This window comes from Artemia franciscana, chromosome 21 (genome assembly GCF_032884065.1).
Source record: "Artemia franciscana chromosome 21, ASM3288406v1, whole genome shotgun sequence".
Taxonomy (NCBI): Eukaryota; Metazoa; Arthropoda; class Branchiopoda; order Anostraca; family Artemiidae; genus Artemia; species Artemia franciscana.
Genome location: NC_088883.1, coordinates 30579050 through 30601718, shown reverse-complemented (window position 1 = coordinate 30601718; position 22669 = coordinate 30579050). Strand labels below are relative to the sequence as shown.

Below are 22669 nucleotides of genomic sequence, written 5' to 3'. Positions count from 1 at the left end.
CTGATTTTGTCCCCTACCACTAAACACACTCAGAAAAGAACCGCAGCTACTGAAGGTAAAGGTGTAATATAAAATCTATATTAATTCAAATACTTCTTTTTGTAAGTAATGGAAAGCAGAATACCGATATCATACATGGCAAAACGAGTCCCCGGTGGTTAGTTTTTGTTATTTCAATTTTTATTTTAATGTCCAATCTCCTCTATGTTAGGGAATGCTGGGAACTAAACGTCCAATTGGAGAAACGTTTCCTAGCATTTGAATACACGCACCTTACAAGAATCCATACCATATTGTGGCAGGTATAGATCACCAACATAAAAGTTCGCCAGCGAACCGGTCAGGCATTAGTTACTGACCTTTTGAAACGTAGGAGATGAACGTACCTTGGCTATGTCAATCACATGCCAGAGGCTCGACTCCCGTACAGTTTACGAGTGGCGACCAGAAGGGAGGCACAACAGAGGTAAACCAAGACAAATCTCGCAACGGTAGTATGACTAGGGTCTGAGTAGAGGAGAGATGTCTCTTCAATCACAGCGGGTGGACGTCTGGGCTGCAGCACAGATCCGTAATGTCTGACAAGGCTTTGTAAACACCCTAGTGTGATTTTTTTGTCTCCATTGTCATTTTTTTTTTTTTTGATCACACGACTTCAAGAAGGAAAATACTAGATACATATGTGTTCTCTTCTAAAATGCTTTAATGAAAGCACTAGTACAGTGGCAACAATTTGAGAGGAGAGTGGCTATGTGCCCCCTTGGTTTTCTGCCTTCCCTGGATTTTGAAAAATAGCTTTTTGATGGTATATTCAGGGAAAAATGCGCTTTTTTTTAGTGTTTTTACTGAAAATATTACAAATCTACCCCTCCCTAGATTTAGAAAAATAAATGACTTTTTTAGCACAACCCCAAGAATTTAGTGTAGTGAGGCAAATGCAATAGTTAAATGTGAATACCAGGTATTGCGGTCGTGAACCACCCCCATGTACATGGGATACTCTCTACTCGATTTCAGTTTTAAGGTCGCTCTTTACACTCATTAAAAATAATTATTTTTTATTCTTCTTTAAATTTTGATTTTTGAAAGAGTCGGAGAGCTTCCATCTGTTGCAGCACTATCAAGCTACAAACTCTTTGTCGCATCCATTACGTGTCTGCAAAACCTACTTTCCCCACGTTCAATATGCTTGTTGCAATTACTGAACTACATTCAACAGCAAGGCCGTATTCAGAGGAGGGGTTAAGGGTTCGACCCCCTCCCCTAGGGCTCCTGGATACGGTCCTGTTCAACAACACTTATTGAAACCCAGTAAATCAATTAATTGCTTATTATGCGCCAGAGCTCAATAAGCTGCAATTCGTACTTTTTAAGATTAATTTACAAAGATCACAAAAGAAGCTTTCCAAAGAAAAGTAAAGAGCAACTTTAAACCAAAGACGAGCAGAAGTCAAATAGTTATTCAAGTGTCAAACTAACATAAATCATACCACATACAAGGGGCTAAAGCCCCTAGGGCTTCTAAAGACAAGAACAGTGCTTGCCATTTACTGAAAACAATTATTTCACGCTATGTGTGCAAAAAAAGAAAGAAAATCAATATAATAACCAAGATTCTTGATTACTCAAGAAAACTCATAAAATGCAGATTGACAGTTTAATATATATTGCTATTCATTACCGAAAGTCTCAGCAATTTTGCATATATTAACGTTATAAAAGACAAAACATCTAAAAATATATTTCATTACTTTGTGTGTAGACCGTTCTGGTCTTTAGAAGGACTAGGGGGCGTTAGCCCTATTCCTATTTGTGTCAGTTTCTGTTTGTTTCAAGTTTGACTTGATTGTCTATTGTAATTTTTGTTCGTGTTGGGTTTCATATATTTATTGACAGTGGTTTATGTTCATTTTACGCTTGAATTACTATTCTACTTAATTTTTGCTCGTTTTAGGTTTAATAGCTCCTAACTTTTCTTTGAAACACCTCTATTGTGATATTTCTTTTAAAATTAATTCCTATTAGTTTTAAATTGACAATACTTTTGTATTGATTAATAAATAAGAATTTGTACAGCTTTTTTCCACTTTTCCTCCTTGAGAATCGACATTTTGGCTTCCTAATAATATTTTAGAAAACATTTTACAACAAATTTTAATGATAGTTTTTCAATCAATCAATCAACCCTCCTAAAAATACCCTAAAAATTTCAACTTAATTCACTTAGCCGTTTCAAGGACAAGACAGATAAGTCCTTTTATTCATTTGGATGCAAATAGTGTCTTTTCAAGCAATTCAAAATCTTGCTCAACATACCCTGAAAGTTTCAACTTAATATCCTTAGGCATTACTAAGATATTGCAGATATTCCCTTATGACCAAGTGGATGCACATGGTTTCTTATTATTTAGCTCGACATTGTTCTAAACACGCCTTGAGTGTTCCAGTTTAATAGAATAGAATATGATTTATTGGCTAAAATAGCACACAAGCTAGCATAAGTGCGCCATTACAATTAAGATGTTAAACAAATGTTAAGGGATAAACATAATTACACAGTTCAGTTAATTATTAAAATGCGAGACAAAATAGGGAACAAAAGAGTTTATGTACCCCATGGTGAACAATTGGGGACACAAGTCAAGTTGGATATTCGGATAAGTCATGTATAAGGAAGGATTGGGGTTTTACTTTGAAGGGGGGGGGGGAGAAGACGTTGATGATAGTCAGAACTAAGGCACTGGTGCCCAAAGTTCATGGTAAGGATGTGACGTCGTGATTCCAATGTAGTAAGTTCAAGCCTAGCCAAACCTTCATCGTAAGTAGTATAGAACGTCCACAGTATAATTTTTATTGCTCGTTTTTGAATGCTTTGAATTTTAGAAAATTGGGCGTTGGTCAACCCAGGGTGCGAGACAGGGCAAGCATATTCAAGACAGGGTTTTATATAAGAACAATCAATTATTTTAAGGTTCTGGATTGACATGGAGAACCGTTTGAGAAGGGAGAAAGATAAACAAGGACATCCTTCAATATCGCAGATACGCCCTTTTGACAATCTTGAATGCAAGTAGTGTCTTTAGGTTAGTTCAGCATTCCCAACGGCATACCCTAAAACCTAAAACGTAATTACCTTAGCTGTTCTTGGGATGTTACAAGAGTCGCGGTCCAAAGTAGTCGCTGCCGCAAAATGGTCAAACTCACAAGTAGTCAAAATCGCAAGTTATCACAGTCACAGGTTTTTAAAGTTGCAGTCACAAGTAGTAACAGTCGTAGTTGTAGGAAGCCACGGCCACAGTTATAGTCTCAGTAGTACGCACATAGTGTCTTTTGATCAGTTAAAAATATCCCTCAACGTAGCGAAAAAGTTTCAACTTAATATCCTAAGCTGTTCCTGATATACTTGATACACTCTTTTGACAAATTCCTTACACATAATGTGTTTTGAATTATTTAAACATCCCCCTCAGTATTCATTGATATACCTTTTCAGAGACCCAGGTTCACACATACCCCCACTCCCAGCAACAAGCCCTAAATGTAAACATTACCCAAGTTGCATAACTTACAGCTCTTCCCTCAGAGGCTGTAAGGGTCATATTATTCCCAGAAGCAAAACAGATATCTCAAAATTTTGAGATAATATAAATTAAATAATATAAATATTATATAAATTATATAAATTTTAATATAAATTAGAAAATAATATAAATTTTAATATAAATTAGAAAATAATATAAATTTTAATATAATATAAATATAATATTATATAATATTTTAACATAATATTGATATTAATAATAATACATTATTTCAACCATGGTCTTTGGTAAAATAGGAACAACACAGGCAGAAGGATAGTTTAGACTTTAACCATTTCTTCATATTTTCAAATTACTCAACGCAAAATTAAATCTGATGTCCAAACGGCATTTTAATGAAGCATTAAAATTGCGCTTATTAAGTAAATAATTACAATAAGCTATATTGAACCCAATGTTTGACTATGCAGCCAAATATATGCGTATTAAGTAAAATATGCGAATTGCTTGACGCACTCGTCAAGGAATACAATGACTGTCAAATTCGAGACCCACTCCAAAAGAGGAAACAATTATGTTGTCATTCTGAGCAGGAATAGAATATATACCATTTTGAATCAAATTCCTCTTTTTCTTCTCAGCAATCAATTATCCTAAAATAATATGTCGTGGAAACAACAAAAAATATCGCTAAATATATTGTCTTTATGACATGGCAATTTATGGCCAGGTTTTTCGGGCGTTACTACACTCAAACTACAACCAAAATATTGACAAGAAAATGTGTAATGTTTTCATAAATATAGACCCAGTTTTAGCACAATCACGGAACGAACAGTTACTTTTTTTTTTTATTTTGAGAATCTTGCAATTTCCAAAGTTTAATTACAAAATGAAAATTTTCCAGTTTAGTAGAGTAAACGTACTCATATGTAGGGTAACAACCCCCAGAGTTATCATCGTCTGGCAGAGATGCGAAAAGGATCGATTATTCCATGCGAAGAACCTTAATAAAAATTGTACAAACAACAAAGGTAGTAAAGAACCATTTTAAGCTGAGCAGAATAACTTTAATATGCAGAAAGGGGTCAGGTTTCAAATCCTCCTTTTTAAAAGGCCATCAAAGGACCATCAACGTTATTTTTATGTCGCTACCTAATTCCTGCGCAACTTTTAGGACGTTCCTGCATTTTAAACACTACTCAAGGGCAGCAGGGGGTACTTAGATTCAATTTTGCACCCACTCCTAGATAATTTTGTAGATTTAACTATTTTTGATATAAAACTAGATGTTTCGGCACGGCTAAGTGCTGTAGGAACGAACAAACATGCCGCAAAAGCAATGCAATAGGTTTGCTAGTTCACAATCCCTGAAACACTGTAATTGTCAACCTCCAAAACTTTAAAATGATTGTACCAAAAAGATTTAAAAAATAGCCCCATGATAATGCAGTATTATTTACAATCTTTTCGAAACCGCTTCTACGAAGAGAAAATTTCCTCGCCTAGGGTGGGTAAGAACCAAACTTCAAGAGAATCGGAAGAATTTAATGCGGAAGATATATAGGGCTAAAAAGCAAGATACACTACCAAAATTAAATCATTTCCGTCCTCTTGGTCAAAGGTACTCATTCCACAAATTTAAATCAGATTTTACTTTCTTTCTTTTTTTTTGGCAAAGTCGGAGAAAAAAAGTATGCATTTGAGAATCATGATCATCATGTCCTATTGGCCCAGTATGTTTATCCTGTAAATTTATCACCCATAGGTGAAAAAACCTGGCCTACTTTTCTACTGAACAGTTGGCGGTGAGAGGATGTGTCAGAAGGGCCAAGGTACTTTTCTGTGCCTCCGATCATACACGCTAAAATTGTTGAATCATTCCGGTGCAAGCAAGATCTCATATGGCAACCTTTCTACTAAAGAGCTGGAGTGGAGAGGCACGGATGTGTTGGACAAGGCAATACCTGTTTGGTTGATTCATCACACAGATTGGATATGCTTGCTTGATTCCGCTTCAAACAAAGGGCAACGTGTCGGGCTTTGGAAGGGGCGAGTAGGAGGTATGTATTAGTAGGTCCCCATTAAAATGCCTCCATTAACATAGACAGCAAATACTTAGGCGAGTCTACTTCCAACAGCAGGCACCATGCCTTTTCTGCTAAGAAGTTCGTGAGCAGAGGGAGGGAATTGTCTCTGACACAAGATTGTAAACGCAATATCAGCTGAAACACTGTAGGCCTTGGGCTCTTGGACAAGGGAAAACAATCCTTTTTGCCCCCATGTAAAAGAGCAGCTTTCCAAAATGTGATGTGATTTCCATCAATCCATTCAGAAATTGTCGCAATAAACAGAAGTTTTGCAGAGGATGAAAAAAGGACAAATCAAAGTCTTTTCTCCGACAGCCCGATTATAGTAAAATGAAAAACACAATTGTTCATCTGTGTTAAAAACAAGTCAATATAGTAATTTTGTTTTCGTGGGCTTTAACCAAAATAAACATCTTTTAACAGTTATATTAAGTCAATAGGTATTTTAGAAAATACTTCTTTCCCCGTAAAAAAAAGTGACTTTAATCTTAAAACGTTCTCATTAAAATGTCTATCCAAATCACAACCCATCTTTAAATTATATCTGCCGAAACCGCGATACTGTTTTAAAGTAACGAACAGTCGGGTAACAGTAACGAACTGGTAATTTAAAAAGGCGGAGTATTATACAGCATACATTTTCTAGGGAGCGAAAAAACCAAAAAATACGTTTGTTTTTGTTTATATTATTATTTGGGGAAGAGTTGTCCGAAAAAGGAATGTTTTCAGGACAAGCGAAACAAATTCTGATGTAAAAAGCTTCAAATTTAAACCATTTCTGCATTTGAAATAGGGAGATTTAAAACCCTCTGGAAAAAACAGAAACTTCTTATTATCTTGATAGCGAAATACGATAAAGGAAAACATATTGCAACAATCGATCAAGGATATTTAAAAAAAGTCAGGAGAAAGATACGGTCCCTTACTGCTCCCACTCTCCTGAATTTGCAAGTGTGTGATTTACTTTTAGTGAACATCTTTTAAAATTAAAGTAGGAAATGGATTTTAGGTAGAATTTTCCAAAGAAGAATTTACATATAACTGTGTGCACCAGTTCCCAACATTCATCAAAATTGACAGTAGCTATAATTATAGTTATAAAAATTATAATGATAAATCGTTAAGCAAATTGCTCAAAATTCAATAAAAGATCTTTGAACATCATCTTGTATCATATGATCGGGTCAAAGCTTATAATTAGCACAAGGTTATTCATTACTCAGCAAAAAAAGAACACACAAGTACATTGATCTCGTATTTAGGGAGGTATTTAACCGTGTTTCAGCCAATGTATGTAGCTTACTTTTGATTGGGTAGAAATTTACCTTTGTGCCAACGACAAAAGGGCGTATATCAAACCCGATTTTTGAAAATGAGTTTAAAAGTGATGTAAGTTTAAAAGCACGGCCCAATCCTCGTGTTTCTAGAGACGTATTCATGCCAAAGGCGTTAGGGTATATCAGAAGAGGGATCACCCATTCTCTGCCATCTAGTGTACATACCGGAGTGCCGCTTGCCCATTCATGGCACACTCAGAATCACACGTAGACATACTTCCGCCACGCTACTTCTCCTTATGCCCCATAATGACCAAATTCCAAAACATAGCGTAAATGGTTCTTGAAAGCAAACAGCCTCCAGATTCTGACCAAAAGACATTTCAGCAGCTCTAGCTCAAATACCAAGCAACTCTGGACACCAAAAGCAAGGAATTATCCTGGATTGAGGGAAGGGAAGGGTTTACAATTTGGGGGGAGGGAGCATAACAAAAACCATTAAAAATGCATCAAAAATTTGTTTATAATCATTGTTGTTAAGTTTTTACGAGTTGGGTAAACATTTGGGTGGGAGGGGGGTTCAAACCCCCTACCCCCTGGATACAGACTTGGTCAACAGATAAGCCTTGCATTCTCGAGACGGTTTAGCTTTTTTTGGGTTTTGTGTTAAATAATTCGTTCTTGAAGCATTAAGGGGGAAGAGATTAAAACATTTCTCACAGTCCAACTTGGTCAAAACAGACAACAAAAAGACATGTTCTACATAGAAGTAAAAATTTCGAATCAGAAGCCTCTGCCCATCCTCTCAAGATATGACGCATACCCACGCCCTGAAAGCTCTAGAATACCCCCATCAACTCTGTCTCCCGTCGCACACAATGCAAAGAAGCGTTTTCTCACATTTCTGCTTTGTAACGCACGTTCCTTTTGCAATAAAATTGATGAGATCGACGTATTATTATGGCAGATCAATGTCTCTGTAGCAGCCATAACAGAAACTTGGAACCTGACTGAAGTGACTGGAAAACTCAACGGTTATGCCCTATATCTCAGAACAAGACAAGCTCTTGGCGACCAAAGACTAGGCAGTGAAGTAGCCCTTTACGTACGTGAAGATATCCCTATGAAGGAGCTACGTGAACTCGAAAGCACTGAGCATGATGCTGTGTGGGTTTGGTTCAAACCATCAGCCGTGCCGCGTGCTTACTCATGCATCATCTTTGCTTCAATCTACTACCCTGAAAGGGCTAAAAACTGCCGTGATCTTGTCACATACCTCCAAAAGATTGTCGACCACCTTCGTGCTTTTTATGGAAACCCTGCTATTGTCCTGGCCGAGGACTTTAACCAAACCAAGAAAAGCTGGCTAGCATCATGCCTTTCCCTCAAGCAGGTTATAAATTCCCCAACACATGAATCCAGCAGCATACTTGATTTAATCCTGACCAACTGTGAGACATATTACCAAACCCCTGAATCTCTTGGCCCGCTTGCCTGTTCTGATCACAATGTTGTGCTCTGGTTAGCTGCCGCTTTAATACCCAGGCTTAAAATTAAGCGTGTTAAGTACCATCCGCTTACTGATTCAGAAATTAGCACCTATGGTCGATGGATAGCTACTGCCCCTTTTCCAGAAGTCTATGGAGACGAAAGCCTTGATAAAAAATGCCAACTGTTCAACGAAGTTCTGCATGTCAAATACCTTGAGTTTTTTCCTGAAAAGACTTTCACTAGATGTGAAAGTGATAAACCCTGGATAACCCCCCAAATCAAGAAACAAATCTTAAAAAAGTGCAAGCTTTTCCAAGAAGAAGATTTGCAAAACACGAAAAAATTGCGAAATCACATTACCTCTCTCACGAGAAGTGCGAAAAAAGATTACGGGCATGAGAAATTTTTTGACAGTCTTAGGCACACTAATCCCAGGAAATGGCACAGACCGGTCAAGCAAATCACTGGCAAGTCCATTCATAATGGCATAAAAATAAGCCACCCTGACGGAACTTACACAACTACTGATGAGGTTAATCAATAGTTCACCCGCATTTGGATCTCATTTCCTTCTCCCACACAAGCCCAGAAGTCTGAAATACTTGACTCCTGCGCAGATGGAGGTGAAGTTGTTTTCGATGAGATGACAACCTATAAGACCCTGATGAAGGTGAAAGTAAACTGTTCATCTTATCCAGACGAGCTTCCACCCAAACTGATTCGAGAATACGCCCCTTTCATTGCGAAACCACTCTCAGTGCTGATAAACCTTTGCTTTCGTATAGGGATCTTTCCAGCTATTTGGAAGAAGGCTTACGTTCGAATAAGTCCGAAGCTTACCAGCCCTAAGAGCTGTGACGAACTTAGACATATTTCGCAAACACCATGCCTGGCAAAAGTGGCCGAGACCTTTATCATGAGGGTCTTACTTGATCAAATCAAGGGATCTATCGACCAGAGACAATACGGCGGACTAAAAGAATGCAATACCTCAGTATACCTAGTGCGGATATACGATAGTCTCCTCAAGTGGGTCGAAAAAGGTCACAGTTTTTTAGACATTGGTGCCATAGATTTCCCAAAGGCGTTTGATTTAATCAATGACATTGTAGCTGCCCTTAATTTCAAGCTAACGGGGGCTAAATAAAAGGTTCTTACGCTCGTGTTGGACTTTCTCAGTCAGAGGATGCATCGTGTGTTTGCTCTCTACGAAGGTGATGGTAATTCCGAATGGTCCTCATCCACCTGTGGAGCCCCTCAAGGCACAAGCTTGCAGCTATTGTATTCTTGTCTGTAATTAACTTCCTCATAGCTGACTATGACGACCGCTACAAGTTCGTGGACGACCTGTCATTTATCTTGAAATATTTAGTACTAAACGGAGTTGTGACGCCACGATTCAGTTCAAATTTTTTCAGTGTTTTCACAAAAGAGTGCGCAGAGCTAAATCTTGAGATTAATGTGAACAAGTCGAAGATAGTGCCCTTTAACTCGCTAAAAAGTGATGTTATGGAGCCAAATGCTCCATTCCCACTAACAAACATAATCAAGATCCTTGGAGTTACTTTCTCCAATGACTTCAGCTTTACCGCACATATCGAGAACGTGGTTAAAAGTGCAAACGCTAGTCTACAGACTTTAAACAATATGCGTAGGTTCAATGCGAGCACAGAGAGTATTAGGTATGCATACATAGCGTATGTCCGCCCCATTCTGGAATATGCGTGTCCTGTTTGGGTGCCCTCAGCACTTAGAACAGTGTATCTTTGTCAGTAGCTTGAATCCGTTCAGAAGCGAGCGGTATCGATCATCTTGGGCCGCCGTTACATCCCTTTACGAAAAGGGTCTGGAAGTGCTATGACTGTCGTCACTCTAAAACCGGTACGAAACTTTGATAATGAGTTTTGGAAAGTTCTTGCTTTCTAAATCTCAGCACCGTGACTTTCTACCTGATCAACCTCTACCATCAAGAATGAGAAAGCAAGATAAGTTAGTTCCCATTAAAGCAAGAACAAACCGACATGGTAATTCTTTCGTCCCGGTTTTCATCAAAATGTACAATAAGAGTTGATATTTATAGTTTGATTTATATTTACAAGTGTAGTTTGATTTTGAATATGTTGTAAAGGAACACAAATCAGCGATAGTTGTCAAGTTTTTGCTATTAAACCTCTCTACTACTACGACTACTGCTACTTACCACGTGCTTTTTGATTCATTTGAGCAGAAATATTTATATTTTTAAGAAATATAGATTTAAATTTTAAGAGGTTTTTAAATTTTAAATGTCCTTTTAAGAGGTTACAAAAAAGTCAATAATCATTTTGGTTTATAAATAAAATTTATCGTATAGAATATTTATGACCGAGGAGTTATGTGGTGACAAAAGTGGAAGAAAATAATCCTACTTCAACATAACGTCCCTTCACCCTTCCTTCTCAAAAGCTCGGTTAACCTCTTTCAAACTAAGTTTTGACAGAGGACGGTAAATTTGGAACAGCAAAAACGACATTGCAGTGTTGTCATGTGAAATTCTGTAATATGTCAAGCTAGTAGCGTCCAACTGGATGCCACTGATGGCGTTCAACCTGTCCGAAATGAGGCTGGTAGCAAAATTTGCTCAAACCTTTTCCAGAAAATTCCCCTATCTAAAGAACTTTTTTTTTTTTTAAGATATTTATTTTTGACACATTTCTCAAAAAGAGTACAACCTTATTCGAGCATAAATAGGAACCTGGAACCTTGACTGAATATGGGTAAGGAAAATACGTTGTAAATTTTGACTGAAAAAGGCATGCCATTTAGTCAAAATTAATCACTCTCAGTCTTAGGTTTATTATTTTTTTTGGCCAGAAGAAAATAAAGAAAAGACTTAGGGTTAGAGTCAAAAGAGAATCAAAGAGAATTCTCCAACTCTCACTCGAAACAGAATTATGCCGAACACACCCATCCAAATGAAAGTATTTTTTTTTTTTTTGTTACAGACTGTGTAAATCTGGAAAAGTAAAAAATTTAATGTTTTGGATTTACATCGAAAAACTAAAACATAAAAAGAAGAAAAGAAAAGAGAAAAACGCAATATAAAAAGATGTAGAGAGAAAAAAGTGAAATCTAGGTGTCAAATCTACAGTTAATTTCTTTTTGAACCCAACTTCAAAGGACTTACCGTTTAGTGAAAGTGAAGTTAATGATTGGTTCCATAGAGCTCCATTTAGCCCGAAACAGGTCGTCTGTATAGTTTTTTCTTTCTATATTGTGTCCTCTTGCATTATTGAACGCTGAAATCAAAACACAGTTAAGGGTAAAAAGTTATACATTTGAATCAGTTGCTTAAATTCACAAAAAACAGGAGGGGGAGAAGAATTTCTTCTTTTTTTTAATTTAGGGGGAATTTTTTCCATTTCTTCTAGTGAAGAACTCAAAATATATGTATATTTTTCGTGAAAATACCAAAAAGTATTTTAAAAAATATAAAGTAGGGGGAAGGTAAATGCGCCCTCTCCATTCCGGCCACTGGTTTAAAAAGCCAACGAACGCTTGTTTTAGAAAGCTCTTTAAAAAACAGGAATCGGCAATTAAGTGGCTGACAAGGGTGAATCCAGGATTTTTGTTCGGGGATGAGGGGTAATTTTTTTTTCAAAAACATATCAAAAATTTGTTTCAAACCCTACACCCCCTAGTTACAGCTTTAGTGGCAGTAAATATTCCTTTGCTATCTCACAAAATTGCTGTATATAGAATTGGAATTCCTTCATTGAACTTAATTGATTTTTTTTCATAGAAAATAGCAACAAAAAGAGGGATGAAGGTAAAGCGATTCTACTTCAGTTTGAGGTTACCCTCTATAATACCATAAAAGAGCTGCAATTACTAGGAATTTGATACCTAGGGTAGTTAAAATATCAAGGACATTTTTTTACCCTTTAGGTTTATTCATACCTGAAAAAACCGCAATTTTTTTAGGCTTTCTTATTCGTTGTTATAGAATTACCGAGTTTGTTTTGGAGCAAAATCATATTTCGTCGGTGTTACCAAGTTGAATTGTGAAAATAAATAAGTAGAACTGATTAAATTTCACAATACTTTCAGTTTGTAAAAATTCAAATATTAGTAATATTGAGTAGTCCTTTAATTCTAACCAACGAATTAAGTGAACAAACCCCTCGATTCATTTTGTAGACTGTTTCCAAATACAATTATCGCTTCTGAAACAAACTCAATTCGAGTCTTACCTTTTAACCTTACCCAAATATATCCCATATTATATGTTTTCCATGTCTTTTATATATATATATATATATATATATCTATATATATAAAAATAAGTTGTCTGTCTGTGGATGTGTGGATGGATGTGTCAGGTGACGTCACCTGAAAAAACAGGATTAGGTGACGTCAAAACTGAAAAAACTAAAAAAAGGCAAAAACTACAAAAAAAACTAAAAACTAATAAAAAAATAAAAAAGCTAAAAAACTAAAAAAACTATAAAGGTAAAAACCAATAAAAAACTAAAAAAAAAACTGAAAAAACTAAAAAAAGGCAAAAACTACAAAAAAAACTAAAAACTAATAAAAAAAGTAAAAAAAGCTAAAAAACTAAAAAAACTAAAAAAACTAAAAAAAGGTAAAAAACTAAAAAAAAATAAAAAATAAAAAAAAACTAAAAAAAAGGAAAAAACTGAAAAATAAGCTAAAATAAAGGTAAAAACCAATAAAAAACTAAAAAAAAAAAGGAAAAAACTAATAAATGACGACACTCAAAGAGAAAGCGACCAGGACAAAAAACTAAAAAAAAAGGCAAAAACTACAAAAAAACTAAAAACTAATAAAAAAAATAAAAAAGCTAAAAAACTAAAAAAACTAAAAAAAGGTAAAAAACTAAAAAAACTAAAAACTAAAAAAAAACTAAAAAAGGTAAAAACTAAAAGAACTAAAAAAGAAAAAAATAAATGACGACACTCAAAGAGAAAGCGACCAGGACAAAAGGAATGTTCGATTAGCAATCAACAAAGCACCGGGACACAGGGAGTATAAATGACGACCAGGACACAAGTAAAAAAAAAAATTAACAAAACTAAAAAGAAGGTAAAAACTACAAAAAAACTAAAAAGAAAAAAAAACTAAAAACTAATAAAAAAACTAAAAAATCTAAAAATCTAAATAAACTAAAAAAGAAAAAAAAAGGAAAAAAATAAAGGAGAAAAACAAAACTAAAAAACGAATGTATATACAGACCGGTACACCGGGATACAAATGACGACCGGGACACAGGGAATATAAATAACGACCGGGACACAGGGACACAACTACAACGGGGACACCGGGGGAAACAGGGGGATATAAATGACGACCGGGACAAAAAAACTAAAAAGAAATAAAAACTAAAAACTAATAAAAAAAACTAAAAAATCTAAAAATCTAAATAAGCTAAAAAAGAAAAAAAAAGGAAAAAAATAAAGGAGAAAAACAAAACTAAAAAACGAATGTATATACAGACCGGGACACCGGGATACAAATGATGACCGGGACCCGGGACACAGGGAATATAAATGACGACCGGGACACAGGGACACAACTACAACGGGGACACCGGGGGAAACAGGGGGATAACCTGACAATCTATTTATATGCAAAGACAATGGGACAGCAAAGAATGTTGTATATTCGCAAGTTTTACGTAGTTAAAACCATATATATATATATATCTATATTCACAGGTGGGACATAGGGACACAACTACAATGGCGCGTAACTATTATGGCGCGTAACGACTTACGCGCGCGGGGGGGCTTGGGGGGGGGGCGCGAAGCGCCCCCACCAACTAGGTGTTGGGGTGGCGCGAAGCGCCACCCCAACAGCTAGTATATATATATATATATATATATATATATATATATGTGTGTGTGTGTGTGTTTTTAACTACGTAAAACTTACGAATATACAACATGCTTCGCTGTCCCATTGTCTGTGCATATACAAAGCCTTATATACTTATAATGACGTCATATGCAAACCCTCTTTTTACAAACAAACAAACATGCATACATACAACTTATTTTTATATAGATAGATAGATAGATAGATATACATATACACTATAAATTAACTACGTAAAACTTGCGAATATACAACATTCTTCGCTGTCCCATTGTCTGTGCATATAAATAGATTGTCAGGTTTACCGACCCTCGAACATGCAACATACAATTGTCCATGGGAAAAACAATCTGTATTAAGATCTATACCGCATTTTTCTAATGATTGCTCTTGAGCTTTGTTGATGGTGATTGCAAATGCTAATCGAATTGGGAATTGCAATCTTTTAAATTGAAAAGGCAGATCCGTTGGAATCATGGGAATGCGAGGAATAAGAACAGCCTCACCCTCAAAAGGCCCTGTAAAGATTGTTGACAGGCTTTGGTGGGTTAATATTTCGTAACGGTATTATTGGTACGCCTATGTTTAGATGTAGCACGTGTGTTGGAAACCCTGGGAGATCCAGGGAATTTAAAAATTCAGATGGATAATTAACCACTTCATTTGGTTCCAGAACTGTGTCGACTGACTTGTAAATTACTTCCTGGTCTTGAATCTTGGTCAAAATAATATTGTTGATTAGGTGGCCGTCTTTATTCTTGCCTGCCATTATCGCTCGTTCATTGAGCCATTTATGATTTTTATAATTGGTTAGAATATTCGGAAATACCTTTTCATCCAATTCATTTTCGGACGTCACTAAATTTCAGAATTCAGCAGGCAGTTGTATACGTCCTGAAATTCAGTCTACTGGGAGCTTTCCGTTTCCAATTGCCAGCAATTGATCAGAAAATATTGCATCAGAGTCATCGTTTTGCAATCGGACAAGCATATTTATAGTTAATTTTAATGTCTTTACGTGTGCCCATAAATTAGAATTTTTCAGGCAAGCATTCATTTTGTCCGCAGGGGTTGATCTAGGCATTATAGGTAATGTTTGCCTGAAATCTCCCGAAGGCATTATTAATGTGCTGCCAAAGGGTTTCAAATTTCCTCGCAAATCTCGTAATGATTGCTCCAGAGCCTCGAGCGATTTTTTTTTGTGCCATTGTGCACTCGTCCCGAATAATAAGTTTGCATTGCTGCAATACTTTACCCATCCCAGATGATTTGGAAATATGGCACGTGAGAGTTTCTGTAGAATGCAAAATCAGAGGCAATTTCAAAGCGGAATGAGCCTGTTCTTCCACCAGGCAGCAACGTTGCGGCTATTCCGGACAACGTAATTGCCAATACTATGTCATTTTTTGATCGAATTGATGCCAGAATCAATTTTATAACAAACGTTTTACCAGTACCTCCTAGCACATCCAAAAAGAAGATTTCTCCTACGCTGTTATTTACACAATGCATTATCTTATCATAAATGTCTTTTTGCTCAGACGTTAACTTAGAAATATTATTTCATACATACGACAATAGATCACTCGTGTTGTAACTTTGTTCACGATCCAATTCTACACATGTCAAAACAGCAGCGTTACGATTAGGTGAAGGCAATCCCAAATCCCGAAGAGGTTTGTTTGCCATACATACGCACAAATCTTCTATAATAACTAAAGTGTAGTTATAAATTTCTGATGTAAAATCAAAAGTCATATATGACGTCTCTAACCGTTTTCGATGGAGTATATCTTCGGACATTTTCGATTTATATTTTCCCCATAGCTCTGTAGGAGCTGAAGGAGAGCAAGTTGTTAGTATGATTCCAAACAATGCACGAATTTGACTTGCAGTTGACGTTTCACACGCGTCATTGATGCAGTTACTCCAGTGTTGGTCATTCTCCAATAAATTCAGAGCTTGGCATGCACTATGGTAAGTGTCATGTATAGTACCATTTACAGTCCTCAAATACTCAAAGGATGTCGGACCGGGTACATTCACCAAAAGCAGGCGTAGAAAGAAGCATTCATGTTGATTGGGGTGAACGGTGTAGAGTCTTCCGAGTCTTCCTAAATTCAGAGCTTGGCATGCACTATGGTAAGTGTCATGTATAGTACCATTTACAGTCCTCAAATACTCAAAGGACGTCGGACCGGGTATATTCACCAAAAGCAGGCGGAGAAAGAGGCATTCATGCTGATTGGGGTAAATGGTGTTCCTATCGCGGTATCTTTGAAGATGGTAGGTTGGCCGTCGACTGACTTACCCTGTGTTCGACGTTCAAATGATTTCTTTTGAGCATTCCACATGTAATACGAAGACACTTCAGTATAAAGTAGTTTTTTTGCAAAAGAATCATTTTGACATAACGAAAAGAAAGCAGTTAACGTTGTATCCGGTGGATTCAGGGTTCTTTGTTGTACATTGGATTCCAAAAAAGAAACAAGTTTTCCATTCTGTAAATGCACCGCTAAGTGAACAGCAGCTGGACTTTGTTCATGTATCAGAAATAGAAGCCTACCACCTGCTGAGTGCCTTGGCCCAGCTTCGAAATCGGCCAAATAGTTCTTTTTTCTCAACCGGCATATTGACATTTCTGAACTCTAAAACGGTCTAAAAAGGTAAAGGTTTTGAACTCCCTTCTAAAAAATTTTTTATTGCATTTTATGCTAGAAGAAACATCGGAGATACGCGTTTATTTCTTAATTTTTTCCCAATGGGAATCGTATCGAACCAATCTTCATAGGAGATCGAGGGAGGGTTCATTCGATGTGATTTTGATTTCGGACTGCAAGGCAAAAACTGCCATGTCGCTGCCTTTGTTGACGTATTTACATATGTATTTGATTACCTTTACGGAGTTAAAGTATTCAACGTTTATGTGTGCATTAAATGTTTTTGATAATAAAGGTGAACATGGAACAACACACTGGTTATCTACTTCGATGATGGTGACGTTATGCTTCTTTATAATTGCTGGTTTATCGCCATCTTCAGTAGATCTTCTTCTATATAGTGGGTAACCGTCATTGCTGGTAATTGTGTTGGGTACTAAAAGTCGAGAATATTGCTTTGTGCACCTTCCTCTGACCCTGCATGGTGATTTTTCGTTCAGTGCACGGCAAGGTCCATGTATTTACCACAACATCATATAAGCCCTTATCGACATTTTCATCAGGTATTTCAGCGGAAATCACGTCGTCAATTTCATTAGAAGTAATTTTATCATGCCAGGCGATAATTTTCACGTTGCTCTTGTGATTCCTCGGCACGCTTTCTTTTGGCATCATCTCTTTGAGCCTCAAGCCTGTTTTCACGTTGTTCTTGTGATTCCTCGGCATGCTTTCTTTTGGCATTATCTCTTTGAGCCGCGAGCCTGTTTTCACGTTGTTCTTGTGATTCCTCCGCACGCTTTCTTTTCTTACTGTCTCTTTTAAACTCAAGCCTTTTGCCATTAACTCTGAGCAGCTTCCTCGGCTGATTCTTCTGCCATTGTAGGATTTATACTAAATGTTATCTTTTAATCGCAACCCTTATATACTTATAATGACGTCATATACAAAGCCTTATATACTTGTAATGAAGTCAACTTATAATAGGTATTTAAGAAAATTCGTTCAAAGACAAATTTTTAATTGTAAGAAGATCGTGGACGGAAAAATGTTTAATCGTAAAATGACTGAAGAACCTACAATGGCAACAGCCGAGGAAGCTGCTCAAAGAGTCTATGCCAAAAAACTTGCTGCTGATAGAGAAAGTAAGAAAAGAAAGCGTGCCGAGGAATCACAAGAACAGCAAGAAAACAGGCTTGCGGCTGATAGAGAAAGTAAGAACAGAAAGCGTGCCGAGGAATCACAAGAGCAACGTGAAAACAGGCTTGCGGCTTCAAGAGATAATGCCAGATTAAGAATGTGCAATTTCCGTCAACGAAGGCGTGTCGAGGAACTACCAGAGCAACGCGAAACCAGACTTGCTGCTAAAAGAGAAAGTGAAAAAAGAAGGCGTGCCGAGGAATCACAAGAGCAACGTGAAAACAGGCTTGCGGCTTCAAGAGATAATGCCAAAAGAAAGCGTGCCGAGGAATCACAAGAGCAACGTGAAAATTATCGCATGGCATTCAGGTACAGCCCAGTCGATGATTATAGTAGATGTGTTCAAATCGGGACTATGTCTAAAATTTGTCCCTACTGCAAGGCCTTGAAATTTAATGGTGAAACAATGGGAATGTGTTGCGCCTCAGGAAAAGTTAAACTTCCTCAACTGGCTGCACCCCCAGAGCCATTGAAGACTTTGCTTACTGGAACTACGTCAGAATCTAAGCGTTTTTTTATCAAAAATCAGAAAATATAACTCATGTTTCCAAATGACGTCGTTTGGTGCATTAATACAAAAGAAGAAAAAAAACTAAAAAAGGTAAAAACTACAAAAAATATAAAAAATAAAATACCAAAAAAACTGAAAAAGCTAAAAAAATAAAATAAAAAAAATAAAAAAATGTAAAAAACTAAAAACTAAAAAAAACTAAAAAGAAAAAAAAAACTAAAAACTAATAAAAAAAATAAAAAAGAAAAAAAAGTAAAAAAAGGAAAAAAACTAAAAAATAAAGGAGAAAAAGAAAACTATAGACCGGGACACAGGGAATATAAATGACGACCGGGACACTCAAAGAGAAATCACAGACTGGGACATTGGGACACAAATAACGACCGGGAGATATAAATGACGACCGGGACACTCACAGATAAATTGCAGACCGGGACACAAGGAATATAAATGACGACCGGGACGCTCAAAGAGAAATTACAGACTGGGCCACTGGGACGCAAATGACGACCGGGATACTGGGAATATAAATGACGACCGGGACACAGGGACACAACTACAAGGGGGATGCTGGGGGCACAATGGGATATATAAATGACGACGGGGACACAGGGAATGTTCGATTAGCAATTACCATCAACAAAGCTCAAGGACAATCATTAGAATAATCAGGTATAGATCTGAATACGGATTGTTTTTCCCATGGAAAATTTTATGTTGCATGTTCAAGAGTCGGTAAACCTGACAATCTATTTATATGCACAGAACTAATAGGACAATGGCACGTAACTAATATGGCGCGTAACGACTTACGCGCCCGGAGGGACTTGGGGGGGGGGGGGGGGCGCGAAGCGCCTCCCCAACAGCTAGTATATACATAAATATATAAAAATAAGTTGTATGTGTGTTATGTCTGTCTGTCTATCTGTCGAGTGACGTCATGTTTGTCCGCATATGACATCTGAATTATTTCATCATATACCAATTCAAAAACGAATGTATTCAAGCCGATGTTGCAGAGTTGGTAACGCGTTATGTTCCAGGTTCTAGGTTCGAGAGGTTCCAGGTTCGAACCTTGGCTATAGTATTAATACAAAAGAAGAAAAAAACAAAACTAAAAAAGCTAAAACAAAACAACAAAACTAAAAAAACAAAAAAACTAAAAAAGCTAAAAAAAAGGTTAAAAACTAAAAACTAAAAAGGAAAAAAAACTAAAAAAAGGTATAAACTACAAAAAAAATAAAAGAAAAAAAAATAAAAACTAATAAAAAAAACTAAAAAAAGCTAAAAAACTAAAAAAAAAAATAAAAAAGGTAAAAAACTAAAAAAAACTAAAAACTAAAAAAGAAAAAAAAACTAAAAAAGGAAACAAACTGAAAATACAGGAGAAAAAGAAAACTAAAAAAAATAAAAATAAAAATAAAAAAAAATAAAAAAAAGGTAAAAACTACAAAAAAAACTAAAAAGAAAACAGAAAAAAAACTAAAAAAGCGAAAAAAAAGGTAAAAACCAAAAAAAACTAAAAAGCAAAAAAAAGGAAAAAAACTAAAATTTATTTCAAAAAAAAGAAAAAAAAACTAAAAAAGGAATAAAACTTAAAAATAAAGGAGAAAATGAAACCTAAAAAAATTAAAATAAAAATAAAAAAAAATAAAAAAAGGTAAAAACAACAAAAAAACTAAAAAGAAAACAGAAAAATAAAAAACCTAAAAAAAAAGGTAAAAACCAAAAAAAAATACTAAAAAGAAAAAAGGTAAAAAACAAAAAATTATTTCATCATATACCAATTCAAAAACGAATGTATATACAGACCGGGACACCGGGACGCAAATGACGACCGAGACACCGGGACACAGGGAATATAAATGACGACCGGGACACTCAAAGAGAAATTACAGACTTGGACACCGGGACACAAATGACAACCAGGACACAGGGAATATAAATAACCGGGACACAGGGACACAACTACAACGGGGACGCCGGGGGGCACAGGGGGATATATAAATGACGACGAGGACACAAAGAATGTTCGATTAGCAATCACCATCATCAAAGCTCAAGGGCAATCATTAGAATCATGAGGAATAGATCTGAATACAGATTGTTTTCCCCAATTATATGTTGGTAAACCTGACAATCTATTTATATGCACAGACAATGGGACAGTGAAGACTGAAGTCATGTTTGTGTGTCGACCGACGTCATTATAAGGATTGAGCATTATGCCGTCATGAAGTTTTTTGTCGACTCACGTCATGTTTGTCGACTGACAAAATTAAAGACCGGGACACCGGGACACAAATAACGACCGGGACACAGGGAATATAAATGACGACCGGGACACTCAAAGAGAAATTACAGACGGGGACACTGGGACACAAATGACGACCGGGACACAGGGAATCTAAATGACGACCGGGACACAGGGACACAACTACAACGGGGACGCCGGGGGGCACAGGAGGGATATATAAATGACGACGGGGACACAGGGAATGTTCGATTAGCAATCACCATCAACAAAGCTAAAACCTGACAATCTATTTATATGCACAGACAATGGGACAGCGAAGAATGTTGTATATTCGAAAGTTTTACGTAGTTAAAAACATATATATATCCATCTATATTCACAGGTGGGACACAGGGACACAACTAGAATGGCGCGTAACGACTTACGCGCGGGGGGGCTTGGGGGGTGGGGGCGCGAAGCGCCCCCACCAACTAGATGTTGGCGTGCATCCCAACAGCTAGTATATATATATATATATACTAGCTGTTGGGGTGGCGCTTCGCGCCACCCCAACACCTAGTTGGTGGGGGCGCTTCGCGCCCCCCCCAAGCCCCCCCGCGCGCGTAAGTCGTTACGCGCCATAATAGTTACGCGCCATTGTAGTTGTGTCCCTATGTCCCACCTGTGAATATAGATATATATATATATATGGTTTTAACTACGTAAAACTTGCGAATATACAACATTCTTTGCTGTCCCATTGTCTTTGCATATAAATAGATTGTCAGGTTATCCCCCTGTTTCCCCCGGTGTCCCCGTTGTAGTTGTGTCCCTGTGTCCCGGTCGTCATTTATATTCCCTGTGTCCCGGGTCCCGGTCATCATTTGTATCCCGGTGTCCCGGTCTGTATATACATTCGTTTTTTAGTTTTGTTTTTCTCCTTTATTTTTTTCCTTTTTTTTTCTTTTTTAGCTTATTTAGATTTTTAGATTTTTTAGTTTTTTTTATTAGTTTTTAGTTTTTATTTCTTTTTAGTTTTTTTGTCCCGGTCGTCATTTATATCCCCCTGTTTCCCCCGGTGTCCCCGTTGTAGTTGTGTCCCTGTGTCCCGGTCGTTATTTATAATCCCTGTGTCCCGGTCGTCATTTGTATCCCGGTGTACCGGTCTGTATATACATTCGTTTTTTAGTTTTGTTTTTCTCCTTTATTTTTTTCCTTTTTTTTTCTTTTTAGTTTATTTAGATTTTTAGATTTTTAGTTTTTTTATTAGTTTTTAGTTTTTTTTCTTTTTAGTTTTTTTGTAGTTTTTACCTTCTTTTTAGTTTTGTTAATTTTTTTTTTTACTTGTGTCCTGGTCGTCATTTATACTCCCTGTGTCCCGGTGCTTTGTTGATTGCTAATCGAACATTCCTTTTGTCCTGGTCGCTTTCTCTTTGAGTGTCGTCATTTATTTTTTTCTTTTTTAGTTCTTTTAGTTTTTACCTTTTTTAGTTTTTTTTTAGTTTTTAGTTTTTTTAGTTTTTTACCTTTTTTTAGTTTTTTTAGTTTTTTAGCTTTTTTATTTTTTTATTAGTTTTTAGTTTTTTTGTAGTTTTTGCCTTTTTTTTTAGTTTTTTGTCCTGGTCGCTTTCTCTTTGAGTGTCGTCATTTATTAGTTTTTTCCTTTTTTTTTTAGTTTTTTATTGGTTTTTACCTTTATTTTAGCTTATTTTTCAGTTTTTTCCTTTTTTTTAGTTTTTTTTTATTTTTTATTTTTTTTAGTTTTTTACCTTTTTTTAGTTTTTTTAG

At 36.3% G+C, this 22669-nt stretch overlaps 3 protein-coding genes across 8 annotated transcripts in view; 1 reads left to right on the top strand and 2 right to left on the bottom strand.

Moving 5' to 3' along the window:
* Window positions 1-22669, bottom strand: part of LOC136040871 (uncharacterized) — a 685992-nt gene that overhangs the window by 388947 nt on the left and 274376 nt on the right. The window lies entirely within an intron of this gene.
* Window positions 1-22669, top strand: part of LOC136040869 (frizzled-5-like) — a 445049-nt gene that overhangs the window by 150184 nt on the left and 272196 nt on the right. The gene's annotated exons all lie outside the window — the stretch shown is intronic.
* Window positions 1-22669, bottom strand: part of LOC136040853 (RNA/RNP complex-1-interacting phosphatase-like) — a 120091-nt gene that overhangs the window by 4409 nt on the left and 93013 nt on the right. For all 4 annotated transcript variants that reach the window (XM_065725227.1, XM_065725226.1, XM_065725225.1 and 1 more), the window contains exon 6: window positions 11567-11678. In XM_065725227.1, coding sequence (XP_065581299.1) covers window positions 11567-11678 — 112 coding nt within the window. The remainder of the gene's footprint in view (window positions 1-11566; window positions 11679-22669) is intronic.